The sequence below is a fragment of the Bacillus rossius genome, chromosome 18 (assembly GCF_032445375.1).
Source record: "Bacillus rossius redtenbacheri isolate Brsri chromosome 18, Brsri_v3, whole genome shotgun sequence".
Lineage (NCBI taxonomy): Eukaryota > Metazoa > Arthropoda > Insecta > Phasmatodea > Bacillidae > Bacillus > Bacillus rossius.
In genome coordinates, this window is record NC_086345.1 from 27,789,786 (window position 1) to 27,809,185 (window position 19,400).

The 19,400-nt window shown below is 42.0% G+C and overlaps 1 protein-coding gene across 4 annotated transcripts in view; it reads left to right on the forward strand.

Moving 5' to 3' along the window:
- Window positions 1–3,117: 3,117 nt before the first annotated feature.
- Window positions 3,118–19,400, forward strand: part of LOC134541080 (transmembrane protein 94) — a 53,466-nt gene continuing 37,183 nt past the window's right edge. For 3 of the 4 annotated variants that reach the window (XM_063384229.1, XM_063384231.1, XM_063384233.1), the window contains exons 1-8: window positions 3,118–3,309; window positions 5,204–5,324; window positions 6,354–6,488; window positions 8,430–8,569; window positions 9,737–9,930; window positions 11,372–11,626; window positions 15,668–15,877; window positions 18,593–18,757. In XM_063384229.1, coding sequence (XP_063240299.1) covers window positions 3,228–3,309; window positions 5,204–5,324; window positions 6,354–6,488; window positions 8,430–8,569; window positions 9,737–9,930; window positions 11,372–11,626; window positions 15,668–15,877; window positions 18,593–18,757 — 1,302 coding nt within the window. In that variant the 5' untranslated portion in view covers window positions 3,118–3,227. The remainder of the gene's footprint in view (window positions 3,310–5,203; window positions 5,325–6,353; window positions 6,489–8,429; window positions 8,570–9,736; window positions 9,931–11,371; window positions 11,627–15,667; window positions 15,878–18,592; window positions 18,758–19,400) is intronic. The other variant, XM_063384230.1, reaches the window with a different exon arrangement.

Sequence of the window (19,400 nt, forward strand, 5' to 3'; positions counted from 1 at the left end):
GTATTGCATAATCAACACCTAAACCCTTATTTTCGTGTCTTGGAATACGGCCCACAGTGACACTGAGGATTAATTAAGGCACAACGCTGAAATTAGAATTTACTGGGATTATTATACACAGTGTTCATGAGAGGCCAACACACAAGTGCTACGATTTTTATTCTCTTTTGGGTAAAACTCTGGTGCTATCACTGTCTGTTCAATAAATATTAAGAGCTCTGAATGTATGGGATGTTTGCACTAACAAAATATCATTTACACATGGGATTTTGCAATTGACTCATTTCGCCTTGTGGATGCTGCTAGTGTGGGGTGAGGACTGGCCTTTATTGCCACATGAGGTTTCCTTATTTCAGAATTAATTTTAATGGTTTCACTGTAGACAGTGGTTTGTTGAAATCACTGCAAGCTAATGATGAGATACAAGTAAATAATGTCCATGTCGATAAGGTAAACACGACTTGAAGAAAAACTAATATAGAATACAATTATATTCCATGCATTGGGAAAATATAATTAAAATTATACTTACGATGCCAGCAAGGCTCAGTACAATGATCTCAGTCGAAGGTGTCACAAACCACTTGTCTACAATTCGGGACATGTTTCTAATGATTAATTGGATCAAAAATTCATTAAGCCACCATTTTATTTAAGTAAAAGTATTATAAATAGCACATTTCCAGAATAAAATACATAGTTATTACAAATTATTAAAAAAATATATATTTTCACAAAATTAGTAAATAGTAAAAACTAACAACAAACAAACTCTATTTTTTTTACAGGGATATAAAGGTGCATAAGAGTGTTTTAAAATAATTTTTCGCATATTAGTTGCATTTGTAAATCCTATCCTTCTCTTTGGCATAACTCTACCACTTAGGCCCACCGCACACGGTACAATATTTTCTACTAGTTTGCTTACTAGAATGCTTACTGGTTTCTGTACTGTGTAGGCTACAAGCTGAAAAACTAGGCGCGCTACAAGTTTCTGCTGCACACGATTCTAGCTGCCTTACTAGTTTTGTTAAGAGAATATTCTCCACAACAAATTTTTATTATGATAATTCACATTTTTTACTGCATACAAACAAGGCTCTTCTTTGTTTGCATTTATTAAAACGAGAAGTTGGTCACTAGTCCACTTCTTTCCGGCATGTTTATCACGACATGCATGCTTAAAAGTTTAAAGAACCCCTCGTGCTGTTTTCGTAAGTTCTGATTGGCTACTCCTTAAATATTGGAACACACCAAGCAACGAAAATAGGATGCTCTCTATTACGCAAAACCAGTAGCCTGCTCGTTCAGCTACTAGTATCCAGATTGAATTCGAGTGAAGAAACTAGTAGTAGAGCCAGTACGACTACTTAAAACCATTTAGAAACGACATACAGTAAGATACTTATATGTAGTAAACTTGTCACATAATTGTGGAAAAAATATCCATACAATCATATTTAACATTTATATTTCTGTAAAATTTTATTTGTCATAAAAAAATACCCCAGCTTCAGACATTGTAATAAAGTTATGAGAGAGCATTTTTAAAATCTGTTACCAAGCACTCAGAAGTATTTTACTGTTGATGATTTTGACAAACATTAGTTGTGTACTGCAACTGGAAACATTTCCAGCCTAGATTAATGCATTATGACCAACCGTCACCTTGCAACAGTTTTATACGCAAGTGCTCATCTGCACTCAAGTGTTAGTGTTTTTGTTTTGTATGTGGTATGACTACTTGCGGGAGTAGTCGCTACTTATTTAGTGTAGGGTGTGTATATATGTAATTTCGTCGTGCATTTCGAGTGTCTTATGTAATACTGCCAGGAACTACAATTTATATTCAAGGCAGCATGCCTGTGACACTTGTGTCATTTGAGTAGAGATCCAAAGGCCGGATGGCCCTTTGTTAAAACCCATTAATTCATGCCCCACAGAAGCATGCCTAGTCGAGCCCCGGCTCCATATAACACAAGCCGTGTTATCAGTAGAGCAATGTACGACAGTAGGTACCGTGTTAATAAAATAATCCTACCAGCGCATGAGATCTTCCAGTATGTCGTTTCCTGCTGTCCGTCGGTCACGTGGCGACGTCATGATCTGAACAAGAGTCCGTGTTCACGCTGTGAACTATCCCGCAGGTTCGCATAAATTGCTAAAAGGCACCAACAACAAAATTCATCTACCTCATGGGCGGCTCTAGGGACGGTATTCCAAGACGTTTCAGTAAGGTAGCGAATATGCACTGCCTTGTTGGGCAACTGCCGTACCCTAACTCTCGGGTCATATTCCAAAACGTGTCCTGACTGAACCCCTGTAAGGTATCAGATCGGCAGCCGTTTTAATAAACGAGGACTTGTGCGAGGCTATAAACAGCTGTACTTCGTGGAATCCATTGTAATTTTAGCTTATTTTTTAAAACTATGGAATTATAATCTGAAATAAAATATTTAATTTTGGTTGTACAAGAATAAACGATGAATTTTTGGCCGTATTTATGTTTGCTGTTTTTTAAGATATTAGGGGGGAAAATTGTAATCGTAAAAGATTCGTTAAAGTTCATTAAAAAGGAAAAAAAAAAATTATATACAGTTATGGATCAAATCGGCAACAGATAGGACACCAAAAATCAGTGCCCTAAAATAAGGGACTGGCCGTGTCCTATCGTGCATTTGGAAGATGGTTAGGGTACAGGTATTGCATATTCAACACCTAAACCCTTATTTTTGTGTCTAGGAATAATGCCCCTAATCCCTTAATTTTGTGTCTTGGAATACGGCCCTAGGTGGCAGAACATCGGTAAATAACTTAAATCTTATCAATTGTCATTATTATTTTTTTTTTTAGTTTTTGTAATGTAATTTACATATACTTGTCAATCGTTCACATTATTTCATCAATTTTTATTTTTGTTAACCATTTTAATTTGAATTGCTCGAAATAGCGTTAATCTTCTAACTTCGGAACTGTTTGACATATAATTTACAGGAAGGTAAAATTTCAAGCTTGATGGAATTTTATTTTTTAACAATAGTTTTTATAGGGAATTTTATTTCAGTATATTTGGTGGTACGATATGTAAATAAACACCAAAACACACTGATCAGCTGGCGTTGCAGTTGGCAAGCACTGGTTTAGGGAATCTATGTTCTCCGAGGAGATGAACTGAAAGGAAAATTTTTTTCAAAGAGAGAACGTGTTCGAACTTAAAAGAAAAAAAAATGTTAGAAGACGAAGACAACGAAGAGCTTCATTTGCTACACGGTACAACTCAACACGCTACTAAGTTAAAAAATGACCCAGGTATATCTCATTTCTACAACGTTGAGGTGCGTGTGGTACACCGGCGTACGTACTTAATTTTTATTTCATTTTAGATTTGGAATGGAAACAAGTTGTAGCTGGGCTTTTGGTAGGGAACCCCCCCCCCCCCCCCCCCCTTCACCCGCATCACAAGATTTTACCATACCAAGCATTACAGTTTCCTTCTTAGTTCTTTTGTTCACTCTCATTTACAGTACTTTTGACCTCAAGCCTGTTGCACTCGTAACCGGTCCTCGCAAAAAAAATGAGTGCTTTCCTATTTCAGTTCTCCTGCACACACCCTTTGCATATTAACTTGTGGTCTCTTATACCCTTGGACCACCTCTTCTACGCAGCATGTCTCCCTTCTCTCCCCAGCCGTCTCCCCTTTCCCCCCTTCTGCCCTTAAACTGCATCACTGGCCTTTCCACCTTCTTCCTTCCCTGCAGCATTCTCCCCACCCCAGATCTCTGACCATCACTGTTGGCCGTGCCCCTCTTGATGACACACACTCCCGTGTCTTCAGTGCTACTTGATACCACTTTTAAATTTTATTCTACAAATTATTCAACTCAGTTTCTGGGTCACGGTACCCACACATACACTTACACATATATACACTTAATATATAAAAAAATATAAGATACACAAAAGTTAAATTAAATTATACTTACAATAAAATCATGATATTGTTTGAAAGAATAGGGAGAAAAAAATTGTTGTGCTGGTAAGTATGTGCTGACAAAAATTGGAAATGGAACATATTATTCATTTACAGGGGTATCAACACTTAAATAATATTAATCGTAAGGAAATGAAAATAACCAACATAATGTATCCAAATTTCATATGTATGCTCACTTCTACTCCAAACTGTCACTCTGGTTCACTCTTACTCCGTACACTCACTCTGGTTCACTCTTTCAACCAGTTTATTTTGTGCTTGACTGTACCTGTGGCGGAAAGGAGGTTTACGCATTCTTGTGGGAAAAACAGATATCACTGCGTTATGATGTTTTAAATGAAAAAAAAAAAAAAAACATACATGAAAATGTGTTTATTTTCTTACAGTATAAATTTATTAAAACGTCTGGTGGCAAAGTTGCAGGTAAAAATTATGTTTACTTACGGCGGAAACCGGAAGTTCTGAATGCAGGAATGTGACTGCTTCCAGAACGAAATAATTTCATTTGTATTGTATCAAGTGATTTTGTTTGTTATATTAGGTTTCCGATTAATTTTGGTATATGTGGATGTATTTTAATTTCCATTTGTATAGTTTCAGATTATTTCGGTTATTTCACATTAATATGTACAGTTAGGTAACATTTCCACACATTTCAGTTTTTTTCCTTTGATTTATTTCGTTACAATTATTCAAGCATTTAATCATTGAAGTCCGATCCAATTAAAATACTCTTTTATTTCATTAGAAATGGGTTCTTTTGATGCTTTTTCCATGTAATTTTACTTCATTTTATCTATTCAATTACATTTGGGTAGGTACAAATCATTTCATTTGTAATGTATCAAGTATAGTAGCCTATAGTATAGTATAGTATTGTAGTATAGCAGTTTTACTGTACTAGTCGAATACAAAAATATACAATTATATTGTACATGTTAGTATAGGACTCATCAAGAATATTAAACATTATGAATACACATTTAAGTACAATCATATACACATAAACAAAAATAATAGTAAAAAACAAATAATGTATATAATAATAATAATAATAATAATAATAATAATAATAATAATAATAATAATACATTTTTAGCATAGTTTTGCGTCCACAATATCATTAATAGAATATGATTGTATGTGTTGTGTCAGGCGAGCGCGGGGCGAAGTCGCGAGTGGCCAGTAGCGAGCTGGTTCTGTTCGCAGGCGGAGCGGAGCCCCAGACGGGCGGCAAGGCGATCGGGCTGACGACCAGGGAGGCGCTCGGAGTCCTTCACGAGGTGATCCAGGGCACCCTGGACGAGTTCACGTCGGCGGAGAGAGAGAGGTGCGTGTGTCTGCCCCCGAAACCGCGGCGCACCAAGTGAGGATTTCATTTTTTTCGCCGCGCACCAATGCCTTTTTTTCCACAGATCTGGGTGTCGTGAGGGTCTTGCAAGTTGCGCGACACCGGTGTTCTGAAACTCGGTAGAGTCCCGCTAATTTTTCGTTGCTTAAAAACTCGGGGTCTGTGTAGACAGTATCAGCGATAAATCCAAAATATCACCGAAAAAGAATATCGAAACACTGCGTAACACCGAAATGCATGTGGTATCGTGGAATTTAACCAAAACTTAATTCAAATCGTAAAAATTAAAATAAGGGTAATCTTTTAAAGGTTTGAAATTTGAGGAATTCTGTTATTTCTAGTCAATAAATTATATCAAAGTGCATTTATCAAAAAATTTATTTTATTGCCTTTATTGAATCATTTTAAAATTAATAGCTTGGAGTATAAAAGTAGATTTGCATGTAAAAAAAAATCTTCTATGTAAAGATCACTATGTCCTTGTTGTACAATTTCCACTCTTTTTACTAATATTAGAGTGCTCCGACCATTATCTTCAAAGTGCAATTTTTTATTTACAAAGGCCTAATACACTATTTCCAAAACAAACAAAAAAATAAAAAATTAAACTAGTACTATTACCTTGAAAACAATATTTTTTGGCTTGGTAAAGAATTTTAAGAATACCTAATGTGTTTAAATTTCATAATGAAAATCCTACTTATCGCAAATAAACCAGAAGATAAAATAAAGTTGAAACAAAATCGAAAAATTAAAGACTGGGAAAATTCTCGGGGTTCAATGACCAACCAGGATGGACTCCACAGTCCTGCGTACACTCGGGCGGATGTCACCCCACGTGGCGACCTGCGGTTCGACACGGCTTCGGTCGAGTGTTTCCCCGTCGGCCCGGAGTCCTCCAGATGGGCCGTGAGCCGACAGCAGAGGCCGCGCCGAGGTGCAACCAGTTGAAAGACGGTGTTGAGTGCCCGTGGCGAGCGAAGCGATGACGCCCGTCTCTGCGCGCAGGAAGGGCGTGCCGTGGCTGCGCGACGCGCTGCACCACGAGAGCCGCCACACGCCGCTGTGCTGGACGTCCGCGGCGGCCCTGGTGCTCGACGGCACGGCACTGATCGTCGCGCACTTCGCCTCGGACGGCTCCCGGTGAGTCGCGCCCCCTTCCCGGGGACAGCCTCCCGAGACATGCCCCCGGCCTCTGGCTCACTAGCATGAAGCTACAACCACGTCTTATCTTCTTAATACAGGGGAGTCCCGCCCCTTTCTTGGGGACAGCTTCCCAGGACCTGCCCTCTACCTCTGGTTGACTATCGTGAAGCTCCGACCACTTCTTATCTTCTTAATAATTAATTAGTAATTAATTTTTTTCTTTCGCCTTTTGCTCCACAATATCTGAAGTCTACAAAATTGTTGTCGGTCCACCCTGTGGCCAACCTCTAGCATGATGAACCCTGAAGAGAACTAAAAGAGCGGACGGCAAGCCTGGCTGTCGACTTTAACCGACACCCAAGAACAACCGTACACGCCCGGACTTGATTCCAGCTCACGGAAGAACGCTGGATAACTGACACAATATGTTTAACTGGGACCGTGAACCAAAGAAAAAATTAATTTTGAAAAAAAAAAAAAAAAAAAAAAAAAAATTGTTACAAACTCTTAGATAGTACAACAAATTACATTGTTTTGAACTGCAAAAACGTAAAGCAAAGTTATTATGACGTAGAAGGCTTCATAAAATCTAACAAAGTACATATCAAAGATTTATTCTTCTCATGTAAAATTTCTTCACAGCACGCTAACAATAGTGCGAATGCAGTAGAGAGTCAAAAGTCACGAGACGTTAAAAGACGAACAAATCGACGAGAAGACTTAAAAATCGTGCAACACGGGTTTCACATCAAGATGCAGTATTACTGTTTTAGATTTGACTTAGCCAGGAAATTTGCTATTCGTTTTATTTGAAGCTTCGGTTGTGATGCAAAGCTTCGCGTCTGACTTGAAACTTTGCATTTGTTGCAAAGCTTTAAAACATTATAAGCCTAAGATCTGCTTAAAAAAATATTCAGGTTTTTTTGATACGTTTTGCTTGAATAAAGATGGTTACTTTAAAAAATCAAATGTTGCACTCCATTTTGTTTTATGAATGCTCAATATTAATGATATGCATGGTTATTTTATAATTTTTATTGAATGATGTTATACAAAGGGCCAAATTGGTTAATCACTTAATTAGTTCAAACATTAAAAACATTAAAGAATTATTTAATTTCACTTCAATCCTGTACATAAAAAAAATCTTCAGAACAGCTTCACCGAGCAAAATATTCTCATTTCAATATGACTTTGTGAATGTTTAAAACCTTCAATTTGATATTCGCTTCGCATCAATAAACTAGTATTTACACAAGCCTAGGTGATACATTAATACCAATGCATTATTTTCTTAAGAGCCCGTCTACAATAGTCCGAACCTGTGCGTGGTCCGTGTCCTTATCCGAATGTGAGTGACGTCACATTGTCTCACCGAAAACTGCCCTGTCCACAATTGCGATGTCCGATGTCCGAATGTATTGATTTCTAAAGTTGTCACCATAGCGCAGTAAATGTGCCAAACCAAATGTTTTTGTTTATTTTTTTGTTATTTTGTAGTTTGAGATTGAACTTATGAAAGTTATGTAAGTTATAACTGACTTACAACACCTTCCATTTCCTTCAACAACAAAAACAAACACCACGTTTTCAAAACGGGTACCGGAAATTCGAATATCATGAGTGTTTTATGTTCTTTTTCCGTGTCCGAAGCACACAGGTTGGGACGAAAAGTTCAAATTGGTCGAATGTCTTCGGACCAGGTAGTTTCGGACCTTCGCCCAACTTGACGCGTGACGTCGGAGGTTTCACGTGGACCAATCGGCGACGGGTGTCCTTCGGACACAGTTTGGGTCATTGCTATTGTAGACGGGCCTTAATAGTTCGACTCGCACGGTCGCCGGTGTTAAATCCCGGGCAGAGCCACGTGTTTGAAAAGAGCAGGCGTGGTGTGGAGGCTTCGCGCTAGCTCGGAGTGTCCGGCTGTCCCCCCCGCAGCCCCACGGACAACTGGCTGGCGCAAGGCCTGGTGATCCTCGCTCTGGTGTCCCTCAACCTGTGGCTGGTGCTGCGAGAGAGCCGGCTGCGCCACCTGGAGATGTCCCGGAGGATCGGCCTGGTGCTTCAGCACTTGAAAGGTACTTCGACGCTCACCTGCGCCATGTCGATTTTATTTTTCCCCCCGTCTTTACATTTTTTTTCATAAGGGCTGTTTCTAAAAATTTTAACACGATCCCTCCCTTGCATTTTTTTTTTGTTCAGCCACAAATATTTTCAACGAATATTCACTTAGCGCAATTTCACGGGTCCGAGAATGCACCCCAGTCATGGTAACTATCATCACTTGGACACCTTTTTTTTTTTTTACACCAAGTTACACTAAGTGAATATCACCTAAGAAAATGAGAAAATGAAAAAAAAAAAAATCATAACGGCATGTAAGAGTTACCCTTAAAAAGGGTGGCTTGCGGTTTCTTATCGTACTGTCAGGAGAAAGTCCGTAGACTGTCTTGTTCTCGGTAGTTACAACAGCCGTGTAAAACTGCAACAAACATTTTTATTAAATTGAAATTATAAAAAAGTAGACAGACAGCCTGTTGTCTTTGAAAATCTTTAGTATTTGGGTGCGTGATGTGCTGTTTTGAAAATTGTAGTAAATAAGGAAGTAGCTTGGCTTCTGGGTTGTAGCCGCGTCCTTGGGGAATGATTCACATCGAAGTTTCTGTCGACATTGCAGTCGCCATCATCAGGGAGCAGTTACCTAGGTAGTAGGTAACTGTAGTAGTAGGTAACTGCTCCCTGATGATGGCGACTGCAATGTCGACCGAAACGTCCGGTGAATTATTCGCCAATGGACGCAGCTACAACCCAGAAGCCAAGCTACTTCAGACAATGGCCGTGAGAAAGCATGCGAACAATATTATAAATAAGCTTGAACATGTAAGAATGTGTGATGATGTACTTGCGTGCGGGCGTGTCGCTTGGGGAAGCCTTCTTTTTCACAGGCGAGAGAGCCAAACGCCCGATCGTGCATCTTCGGGGTTTTTTTTTTTTTGTTCGGTTAGGTTAGCTACATTATAAATAGTTTAAAACATTGTGGACGGTTGATTTGGTTAGGATAGCTACATTAAAGATACTGTGAAATCATGTAAACGGTTTCCCCCAAGTAAATACACCTGTTGTGGTACGGAAAAATAAAAAGCGAGCATGAAGTTCGGGGAACTTCGGGTGTGGCTGTCTCGTCTGTGAAATGAAGGCTTCCCTGTCGCTCGAGTGTCGAGGCTGAGAGTGTGTCGGGGTCCCAGGGGCCGCGGGCAGCTGCCGCTGGGCGCCGGACAACTACCCCCACCTCTACTCCCCGCACGCCCCCTGCATCACCCTGCAGTGGACGTACCGCGACGGCCGGGTCGTGAACCTGCCCTGGGCGCTGCTGGTCGCGGGGGACGTCATCGTGGTGCGGCCGGGGCAGGCCGCCCCAGGGCGCTGCGCCCCTCTTGAGGTGACGGCTCTCTGGCGGGCGTCTCGGTCAGGCGTGTCGCACAGACAAGCTTCGAGTTGTTTTGCGACAGGTTACTCAACCCTCGTCCTGTCTACCGGCCAGCCGCAGTCTCTGGGCATAGCCGCACCTCTGACGCCTTTCCATTTCGCATACACAGCGTATCCGTATCCGTGCCCATGGGGGCCCCAGCCTGGAAATCCTTATAGGATATGAAGGCTGGGTCATCGATAAGGAGGAGAGATCCTCATAACTTGTCTACCGGCCAGTCGCGGCTCTCCGTGAACTCTCTCTTCCCCGTTGTGACAGCATGCCCGTGACTTGATGTAAGCTTTTGGACATAAGCCATTGCTAAGCACATGTATGTCTGTAGAAGAAAACTACAAAAAACCAAAAGACAAAAAAACACATATTAAGCAAAAATTGCTGTTGTCAACAATTGTTTGGTTTTTTGTAGTTTTCTTCTACAGACATACATATGCTTAGCAATGGCGTATGTCCAAAAGCTTACATCAAGTGATGCACTCCCATTGCACAAATCTTTCAAAGATAATAGCATGCCCATATCGCAAAGGCGAGAGGAAAAAACTGATGCCTCCAAAAAAACTAACAATATCTATTATCCCCACACAGACAAATTGAAACAAGAATTGAATGTAAGTTTAGTTATTAATTGTGTACTATTCAGTAATAATCTTCATGGTTGTTGGATGTGTAAAAGAAAAAGTGTTCTGTTGTATTGTACGGCAATGAATTATGTTTTAATATTGTCTTCATTATTCACTTACTACGTATGCTCCTGGTGAATGTTGTAATGAGATGGTGTGCTCCTTCCTGCTCTTTCATTCCGTCGATGCTCCATCCTCAGCGTAAATTATTAGAAATGGCATTTATGGTGCTGACAATGTTTAAATATGCTGTTCTGTAGTTAAGCTTTTCAAACTCACTAGAGTTTCCACTACCTAGGCACACATACGGTGTGCAGAGCTTCACGAAGAAACCTCTGAATTTGAAAACTGCTCGCGATTACAAAGGTGGTGTCCGTTTTACGAAGAAAAAAAAAACACATAAGAATACGCTGAGGGCAGACGGGTAATTCTGTTTCTGTATTATTTCTTTTTCTTTTTTTTTTTAAAAAAAACTGTAGTTTTCGAAGAGTGAAAACTACTGAAACAAGTGTGTGTCTTTGGAATAATTATTTTATAGTAGTGAAACATCCGGTACAGAATCTTGTTTTGCACTCGAGTTGTTTGCATTACACCTTTACCTTCGGTTTTTATGCCGTAATATGTTGCGGTTACGGCACGACGAGAAGGCTCGACGCCACGCCGCAGCCTTGTGCTTAGAGGCGACACCCTGCCGCCCCTGCCGGAAGAAGCATGGGCGAGTGTCGTGTCGCCGTCACGGACAGAGAGGGGGGGGACCCGGGACGCGCATTTCGCAGGACGGGGACGGCCCGGAGCTGCGCGCTGGGGAGACGTACGTGCCGCCGGCCCAGGGCGCCCGGGAGCTATCCAGCGTGCCGGCCGCGCGAGCGCCCTACAGGAGCAAGCTGTACGTGCTGCGGGAGACGCCGTGCGCTGGGAGCCTGGGGCGCGCGCTGCGCCAGGCGACAGACCGGCCCGTCACGTACTTCAGCCGCGCGCGCCACCTGCTGATGGCTCGCTGCGTCGAGCAGCTGGCCTTGCCCGCGGTGCTGGTGAGTCGCGCGCGCGCGTATTCCTCGCCTCGTTCACAGGCTTCTTACGTACCGTATTTGCTCGCGTAAAGGCCCCGCCCGCGTATACGCCCTCCCTCCTTTTTTTTTGTAAACCTTTTTTGAGAAAAAATTTAAAAACTTGTTTTTTCTGGGTTTATCCGAGGGCAGGGCAGCTTGGCATGCATCAAACAGCAAGCCATGTATTGTGAGCGGCGGGAGGTGATTTTGTAAGCGGCAGTGATACAGAGACTGGTATTATAGTTTGTCCGCTCTCAGTAGGACCGTCGTGAGGCATGCCAGACGTAAGCAGTTAGTCCTATCTCAAACGACATAAAGATAAAGAAAGCTGGACTCGCGCGCTTGTGTTGATGTGCAGTGTTGTCGGAGTAGAAGAGGGGTGGAAGAGGGAAGTGAAGGAGGAAGGGAAGTGGGTGGAGCAGGTTTGTCTGGTTGGCTGGCTAGCTGGCAGGAGGGGGCTAAGCCACGCCTCTGCCTCTCTCGCCCCCCCCTGCCGCGTCGCTGCCTCCCCCTGCCTCACTCACTAGAACAAAGACGCACGACTTGCCCGTTGTTCCGCCAGCTGTTTCATTTAATCAAAATTTAATTGGCGTTTAAATAAGTGTTGGCGGTATTTCATTTTGCTTTTATTAAATGTTAGTTTTTCATACCTGGAAAAAAAACAAATCTATTTTTTCCTCCATATTTGCGTATAGGCCCTCTCCCCTTTTGAAAAAAAGGGGGGTCTTTACCCGAGTAAATACGGTATGTACATATAGATCAGTTTGACAAACATAATGATTTTCAAGCTTAAAAATTTTTCTGGTTTTAAGAAAATGCATTGCTACGTTTAATAGTTTCTGGCATTTATAATTACTGTGATATGGTTCCATAATTGAGTCGTGTATTTCCAAAACCGGCCATCTCCACAAAAAAAAAAGAAAAAAAAAGGTTTTGTTCTAGAAAATCAAATTCCGTGGTGACCCGCAGTGAATAGGGAGCAGTTTAATTCCAAAAGCGGACGTATTCGTTTGATAAACCGGTTTTGAATGCCACGTCGTGGAATCGAGTAAACAAGTTTTTCCCTCGATTTCTCGCAAAACTGTTGTGAGGGAGATGGGCAGTTTTGGAAATATACGACTCAATTATGTATATCAGTTTAATGTATTTTTCATCGATTTAATTGGAAATTTGCAATAATTGGATATTGGATTCAAACAAAAAAACAAACAAACAAAACGTGCAAGAGCCTAGAAACGAGATGAGGAGACGAGACGGGAAACTGGGTGAACTCATCTTGTCTCGTTTCTAGGCTCTTGTTTTTTTTAATCGAATATCTTGTTATTGCAAATGTCCAATAAAATTGATGAAAAATACATTAAATTGATGTACATAATTATGGAACCATATTACAGTAATTTTAAAAGCAAGAAACTATAAAACGTAGCAATGCATTTTCAAAAAACCAGATTTTTTTTTAAGCTTGAAAATTTGTATGTTTGTCTAACTGATTATATACATATATAAAAAAGTAATTTCTTAAAATAATTTTTAATCAAAATCACATATTATTTTGTTGCGGAAAAAAATCTCTAATTATTCATGAATCTTCTCGTCTTCTTACATCTTTCATTCACTCTTTTCATTTATATTTATTGTCCCACTTGGTGTATCTAATGGGTAACAAGTTATATTAAAAAAAAAAAATTAGAATACTTGCAGACCCCCTTTCATTTCTTAATAATATATTTTTTTAAATTTTTTGTATTTTTGATGTTGTTATCGTGAACTCTGCGAGCTGATTATGAACACTTGGGAAAAACGTTTTCTCCACCCACTACCGTTAAACGCGTACCGCACTTGATGATAACGAGTCGACATTCTGCATGTTGTTTCGTTGTAATCCAGTTTCTCGTAACTGTATAACAGATGTGAACTTTGTAACAGATATTGCTATTGTTTTTTCGGCGTAGTTTTTTTTGTTGCGATTGTGTCTACCTGATGATTGCAGCTTCAATGCCTACCGAAACATCGCAAGGCAATTACCTGACATGGACTACACCCAGAAGCCAAGAAATTGTTTTATTTGATTTGACATTTTATGATAATATTCGTAACCAGCAAATTCAAGTCATAACTGGCGTTACGTATGTAATTACCCGCGAAGCGGGCTGTTAACGGCTAGTAAAGAAGGTTGCTTGCCTTGATCCGCGGAAGAGTTACGAAAGGAGTGGAGGAATGTGGGAAGAGTCGAGGAATCCCGTCTGCGGGGTGGGTGCTGGACGGGAGATGCCGGCAGGTAAATTCAAGTCATAACTGGCGTTACGTATGTAATTACCCGCGAAGCGGGCTGTTAACGGCTAGTAAAGAAGGTTGCTTGCCTTGATCCGCGGAAGAGTTACGAAAGGAGTGGAGGAATGTGGGAAGAGTTGAGGAATCCCGTCTGCGGGGTGGGTGCTGGACGGGAGATGCCGGCAGGTAAATTCAAGTCATAACTGGCGTTACGTATGTAATTACCCGCGAAGCGGGCTGTTAACGGCTAGTAAAGAAGGTTGCTTGCCTTGATCCGCGGAAGAGTTACGAAAGGAGTGGAGGAATGTGGGAAGAGTCGAGGAATCCCGTCTGCGGGGTGGGTGCTGGACGGGAGATGCCGGCAGGTAAATTCAAGTCATAACTGGCGTTACGTATGTAATTACCCGCGAAGCGGGCTGTTAACGGCTAGTAAAGAAGGTTGCTTGCCTTGATCCGCGGAAGAGTTACGAAAGGAGTGGAGGAATGTGGGAAGAGTTGAGGAATCCCGTCTGCGGGGTGGGTGCTGGACGGGAGATGCCGGCAGGTAAATTCAAGTCATAACTGGCGTTACGTATGTAATTACCCGCGAAGCGGGCTGTTAACGGCTAGTAAAGAAGGTTGCTTGCCTTGATCCGCGGAAGAGTTACGAAAGGAGTGGAGGAATGTGGGAAGAGTCGAGGAATCCCGTCTGCGGGGTGGGTGCTGGACGGGAGATGCCGGCAGGTAAATTCAAGTCATAACTGGCGTTACGTATGTAATTACCCGCGAAGCGGGCTGTTAACGGCTAGTAAAGAAGGTTGCTTGCCTTGATCCGCGGAAGAGTTACGAAAGGAGTGGAGGAATGTGGGAAGAGTCGAGGAATCCCGTCTGCGGGGTGGGTGCTGGACGGGAGATGCCGGCAGGTAAATTCAAGTCATAACTGGCGTTACGTATGTAATTACCCGCGAAGCGGGCTGTTAACGGCTAGTAAAGAAGGTTGCTTGCCTTGATCCGCGGAAGAGTTACGAAAGGAGTGGAGGAATGTGGGAAGAGTTGAGGAATCCCGTCTGCGGGGTGGGTGCTGGACGGGAGATGCCGGCAGGTAAATTCAAGTCATAACTGGCGTTACGTATGTAATTACCCGCGAAGCGGGCTGTTAACGGCTAGTAAAGAAGGTTGCTTGCCTTGATCCGCGGAAGAGTTACGAAAGGAGTGGAGGAATGTGGGAAGAGTCGAGGAATCCCGTCTGCGGGGTGGGTGCTGGACGGGAGATGCCGGCAGGTAAATTCAAGTCATAACTGGCGTTACGTATGTAATTACCCGCGAAGCGGGCTGTTAACGGCTAGTAAAGAAGGTTGCTTGCCTTGATCCGCGGAAGAGTTACGAAAGGAGTGGAGGAATGTGGGAAGAGTCGAGGAATCCCGTCTGCGGGGTGGGTGCTGGACGGGAGATGCCGGCAGGTAAATTCAAGTCATAACTGGCGTTACGTATGTAATTACCCGCGAAGCGGGCTGTTAACGGCTAGTAAAGAAGGTTGCTTGCCTTGATCCGCGGAAGAGTTACGAAAGGAGTGGAGGAATGTGGGAAGAGTCGAGGAATCCCGTCTGCGGGGTGGGTGCTGGACGGGAGATGCCGGCAGGTAAATTCAAGTCATAACTGGCGTTACGTGTGTGATTATCTGGGAAGCGGGCGGATGATGGCTGGTAAAAAAGGTTGCGTGGAGGAGTTAGGAAAGGAGTGGAGGAACTCGGCGAGCGAGGCGGGTGCCGGCAGGTGTTTGTGCTGCTGGTGAACCTGGTGAGGTTCGTGCACCTGTGCGAGCCAACCGGCTGCGGGCCCTGGCCGGAGATGTTCCTGGTGCAGCCGGCGGCCGCCTGCCTGCCGCTGCTGCCGCTGGTCTTCCCCGCCGCGTGGACCCTGCTCGGCCTCCTGGGCATGGCGCGCGTGCACGCCTTGGCGCGCGCCCCTCTCATGTGCGCTCAGGTACGCTCGCCCTCTCTGCCTCCCTCCCTGCCACCCTCCCTCCTCTATCCCTCCTCTATCCCCCCCTCCGGTCTGTTTCACAGCGTCGTCTCTCGGGCCGTTCCGATGCCAGATACCAAATACCTTATCGGATATATCGGCCGATTTACAGCTCTCGCGTGAAACCACAGTATTGGTCAGTGCCGGCATTGATATTGGATATCTGGCAAATTTTCAGCTCTCGTATGAAACCACAGTATTGGTCAGTGCCGACGTTGATGTAGTATATATCGGCCGATTTCCAGGTCTCATTCGAAACCACAGTATTGGTCAGTGCCGACGTTGATGTCGTACATCGGCCGATTTTCAGCCCTTGTGTGAAACCACAGTATTGGTCAATGCCAACATTGATATAAGATATCGGCCAATTTCCAGCTCTAGTGTGAAACAACCACAATATTGGTCGGTTCCAACATTGATATTGGATATCGGCCAATTTCCGTGTGAAACAACCACAATATTGGTCAGTTCCAACATTGATATTGGATATCGGGCAAATTTTCAGCTCTCGTATGAAACCACAGTATTGGTCAGTGCCGACATTGATGTCGTACATCGGCCGATTTCCAGCTCTTGACCGATATCAAGGTATCGGACACAGTTGTTGGAGATGTTGGAAAATAAAGTACTTGAGCACCTTTGATTTTTTTTTCAACGACTTTCCCTAATTAAAAGTCTGTTCAAGCAAACGTTTCTCCATAAATGTGCTAAAACGGTTAGCTAATTTTGTAAACGTGGTAGTTTTCATGAGTCAGTTGTACAGCAAAAGGATATACCTACTAGAAAAAGTGATATGTGCACGGGCCTAATTATTTGTTATTTGTTATTATAGTGTGCCAGAGAGTGCATTTACAGCCAAAAAGTTACAACTTTTAAAGCCTACTGTGGTATTTGACAACCAGTCATACCAACTCTTGGACCACAGGGCATGCTGAAAATGTTAGAGAATGCAGTTTCAACAATAATCCATTAAAATTTCTCTGTTTTAAAAAATTATTGCATATAGTTTACGGTATGCTTTAGCTTTTTCACCATAAAATTATTTCAAATCACTTGAGATTAGTATGTGTTGAATCCCAATTTCTAAACTCCAAATCTTGAATTAAAATCCCAAATAGTATCTCAGATATATCCCTCAAATCCGAATCTAGGTCTCAAGGGTCAAAAATAAAATAATAAACAAGAAATAAATTTTTTTTTAATCATGTTGTTGAAACATTCATCCCTTCAAATGTTTATTTCACAAACTGGTAGTTTCCAGAACCAATACATACTGTATTTTTAATTATATGCTACATGTTAAAAGTACAATATCTTGGGGAATGGTAACAGAATATGTACGAAGGAAAACAGTTGACATTGTAAACTTCAGAGGTTATTAGTTTTTAATTTTTAATATACTGTATTTCCTCGCAAGTTTTTCTGTAAAATTTTTTTGTCGAATATAGAATCCTTCGAACACTAAGGATTTAATGATATGTGAGGATTTCATTGGCCATTCCCATCTTGAAAAAAAAAAAAAAAAAATAGGTAGTCATGGGGACTGCCGTCAGAAGTGAAAACTTAAAACTTCGGAATAACTGTGTTCTATTTTTTTTTAAATTTTTTTAATTTAATTATAGTCTGAATAATTAAAATTTCATAATTTGTAAATTGATATAATTAAAATTAGTCTGGTTTTCACATCTGTTGGTACACCGAACAATATATATATATATATATATTTTTCAATTGATAAAAAAAAATATAAGAAAAAAAATTTGACATGTGAAATATGTTTCAGCTAAATGAATATTAATTTTATTATAAAAAACCCGCGTGCTCAGATAGGCCGCTGCGCGACGCCAGTCTGGCGCAACACGTCACCGGCATGTCGGAGACGCGAACCCGTAAGTTTCGCCCCTGCCGAAAATCGCTCAACACGGCTAAAGAAGTATTTCACTTAAAAAAAAAAAAGAATTCTAAATCCTTCAAAGTTAAAGACGACATCCTTGTTGGACATCGTCGACGGAAGGAAGTAGAAAGCCGGTAGAACTTTATTTTCTCTGTCTGTTATTGGCTGCAGGATGAGATCGACCTGTTTTCTCTGTCTGTTATTGGCCGCAGGATAAGATCGACCTGTTTTCTCTGTCTGTTATTGGCCGCAGGATAAGATCGACCTGTTTTCTCTGTTATTGGCCGCAGGATAAGATCGACCTGTTTTCTCTGTCTGTTATTAGCCCCAGGATGAGATCAACCTGGTTTCTCTGTCTGTTATTGGCCGCAGGATAAGATCGACCTGTTTTCTCTGTCTGTTATTGGCCGCAGGATAAGATCGACCGGTTTTCTCTGTCTGTTATTGGCCGCAGGATAAGATCAACCTGTTTTCTCTGTCTGTTATTAGCCCCAGGATGAGATCAACCTGGTTTCTCTGTCTGTTATTGGCCGCAGGATAAGATCGACCTGTTTTCTCTGTCTGTTATTAGCCCCAGGATGAGATCAACCTGGTTTCTCTGTCTGTTATTGGCCGCAGGATAAGATCGACCTGTTTTCTCTGTCTATTATTGGCCGCAGGTTGAGATCGACCGGTTTTCTCTGTCTGTTATTGGCCGCAGGATAAGATCAACCCGTTTTCTCTGTCTGTTATTGGCCGCAGGATAAGATCGACCCGTTTTCTCTGTCTGTTATTGGCTGCAGGATGAGATCGACCCGTTCGAAGAGGCCGACCTGGCGGAGCCGAAGAACGCGGTGGTCACCGTCGACTGGTCCGAGGTGTGGGAGAACATGGCGAAGCTGTGGCGGGGCCGGGGCGAGAACCTGTCGCGCTCCGTGAACCTGCTGCAGGTGCTGGGATCCATCACGGTGCGTGTCCCGGGGCGTCCGCGGCCTCCGGTCGGGGGAGCGGTCGCTGGTATTCACAATGTGGGTCTGCGACTACACGGGGAAATATTCAGTGTTCCTGAATAATTTTGATATTCTATTTGACATTTTTAAATTTTTTTATGTGTGTGTGTCTGTGTATATATACATGTGTGTGTGTATGTATATATAAATATATACATACACACACAAACACAAACACACACACACACATATATATATATATATATATATATATATATATATATATATATATATATATATATATATATATATATATATATAGAGAGAGAGAGAGAGAGAGAGAGAGAGTTTATATGTTGGCTATACTTTTTCCCTGATTCTCGGTTTGGTTCCGCTTATTGAAAATCGGTTCTCGGTTCTCAGTTTCAGGTTAATCTCCACGCAATTACAAGTCGCACAAAAGATAAGGTATGCCCTAATAGATGGTGTGTTTGTTTAACGTGACCCATCAGCACCCCACTTAACCGTAGTCGGACCACAAACAAGCCACCTAGCCGCAAGTACCTCAGTCTTTTTCTCGTGCCAATGAATGCAATTATATACAGAAATAAATTAATCCCGCTTGTACACTACTTGCAGCAAAATATTTTCAGAGAAGCTA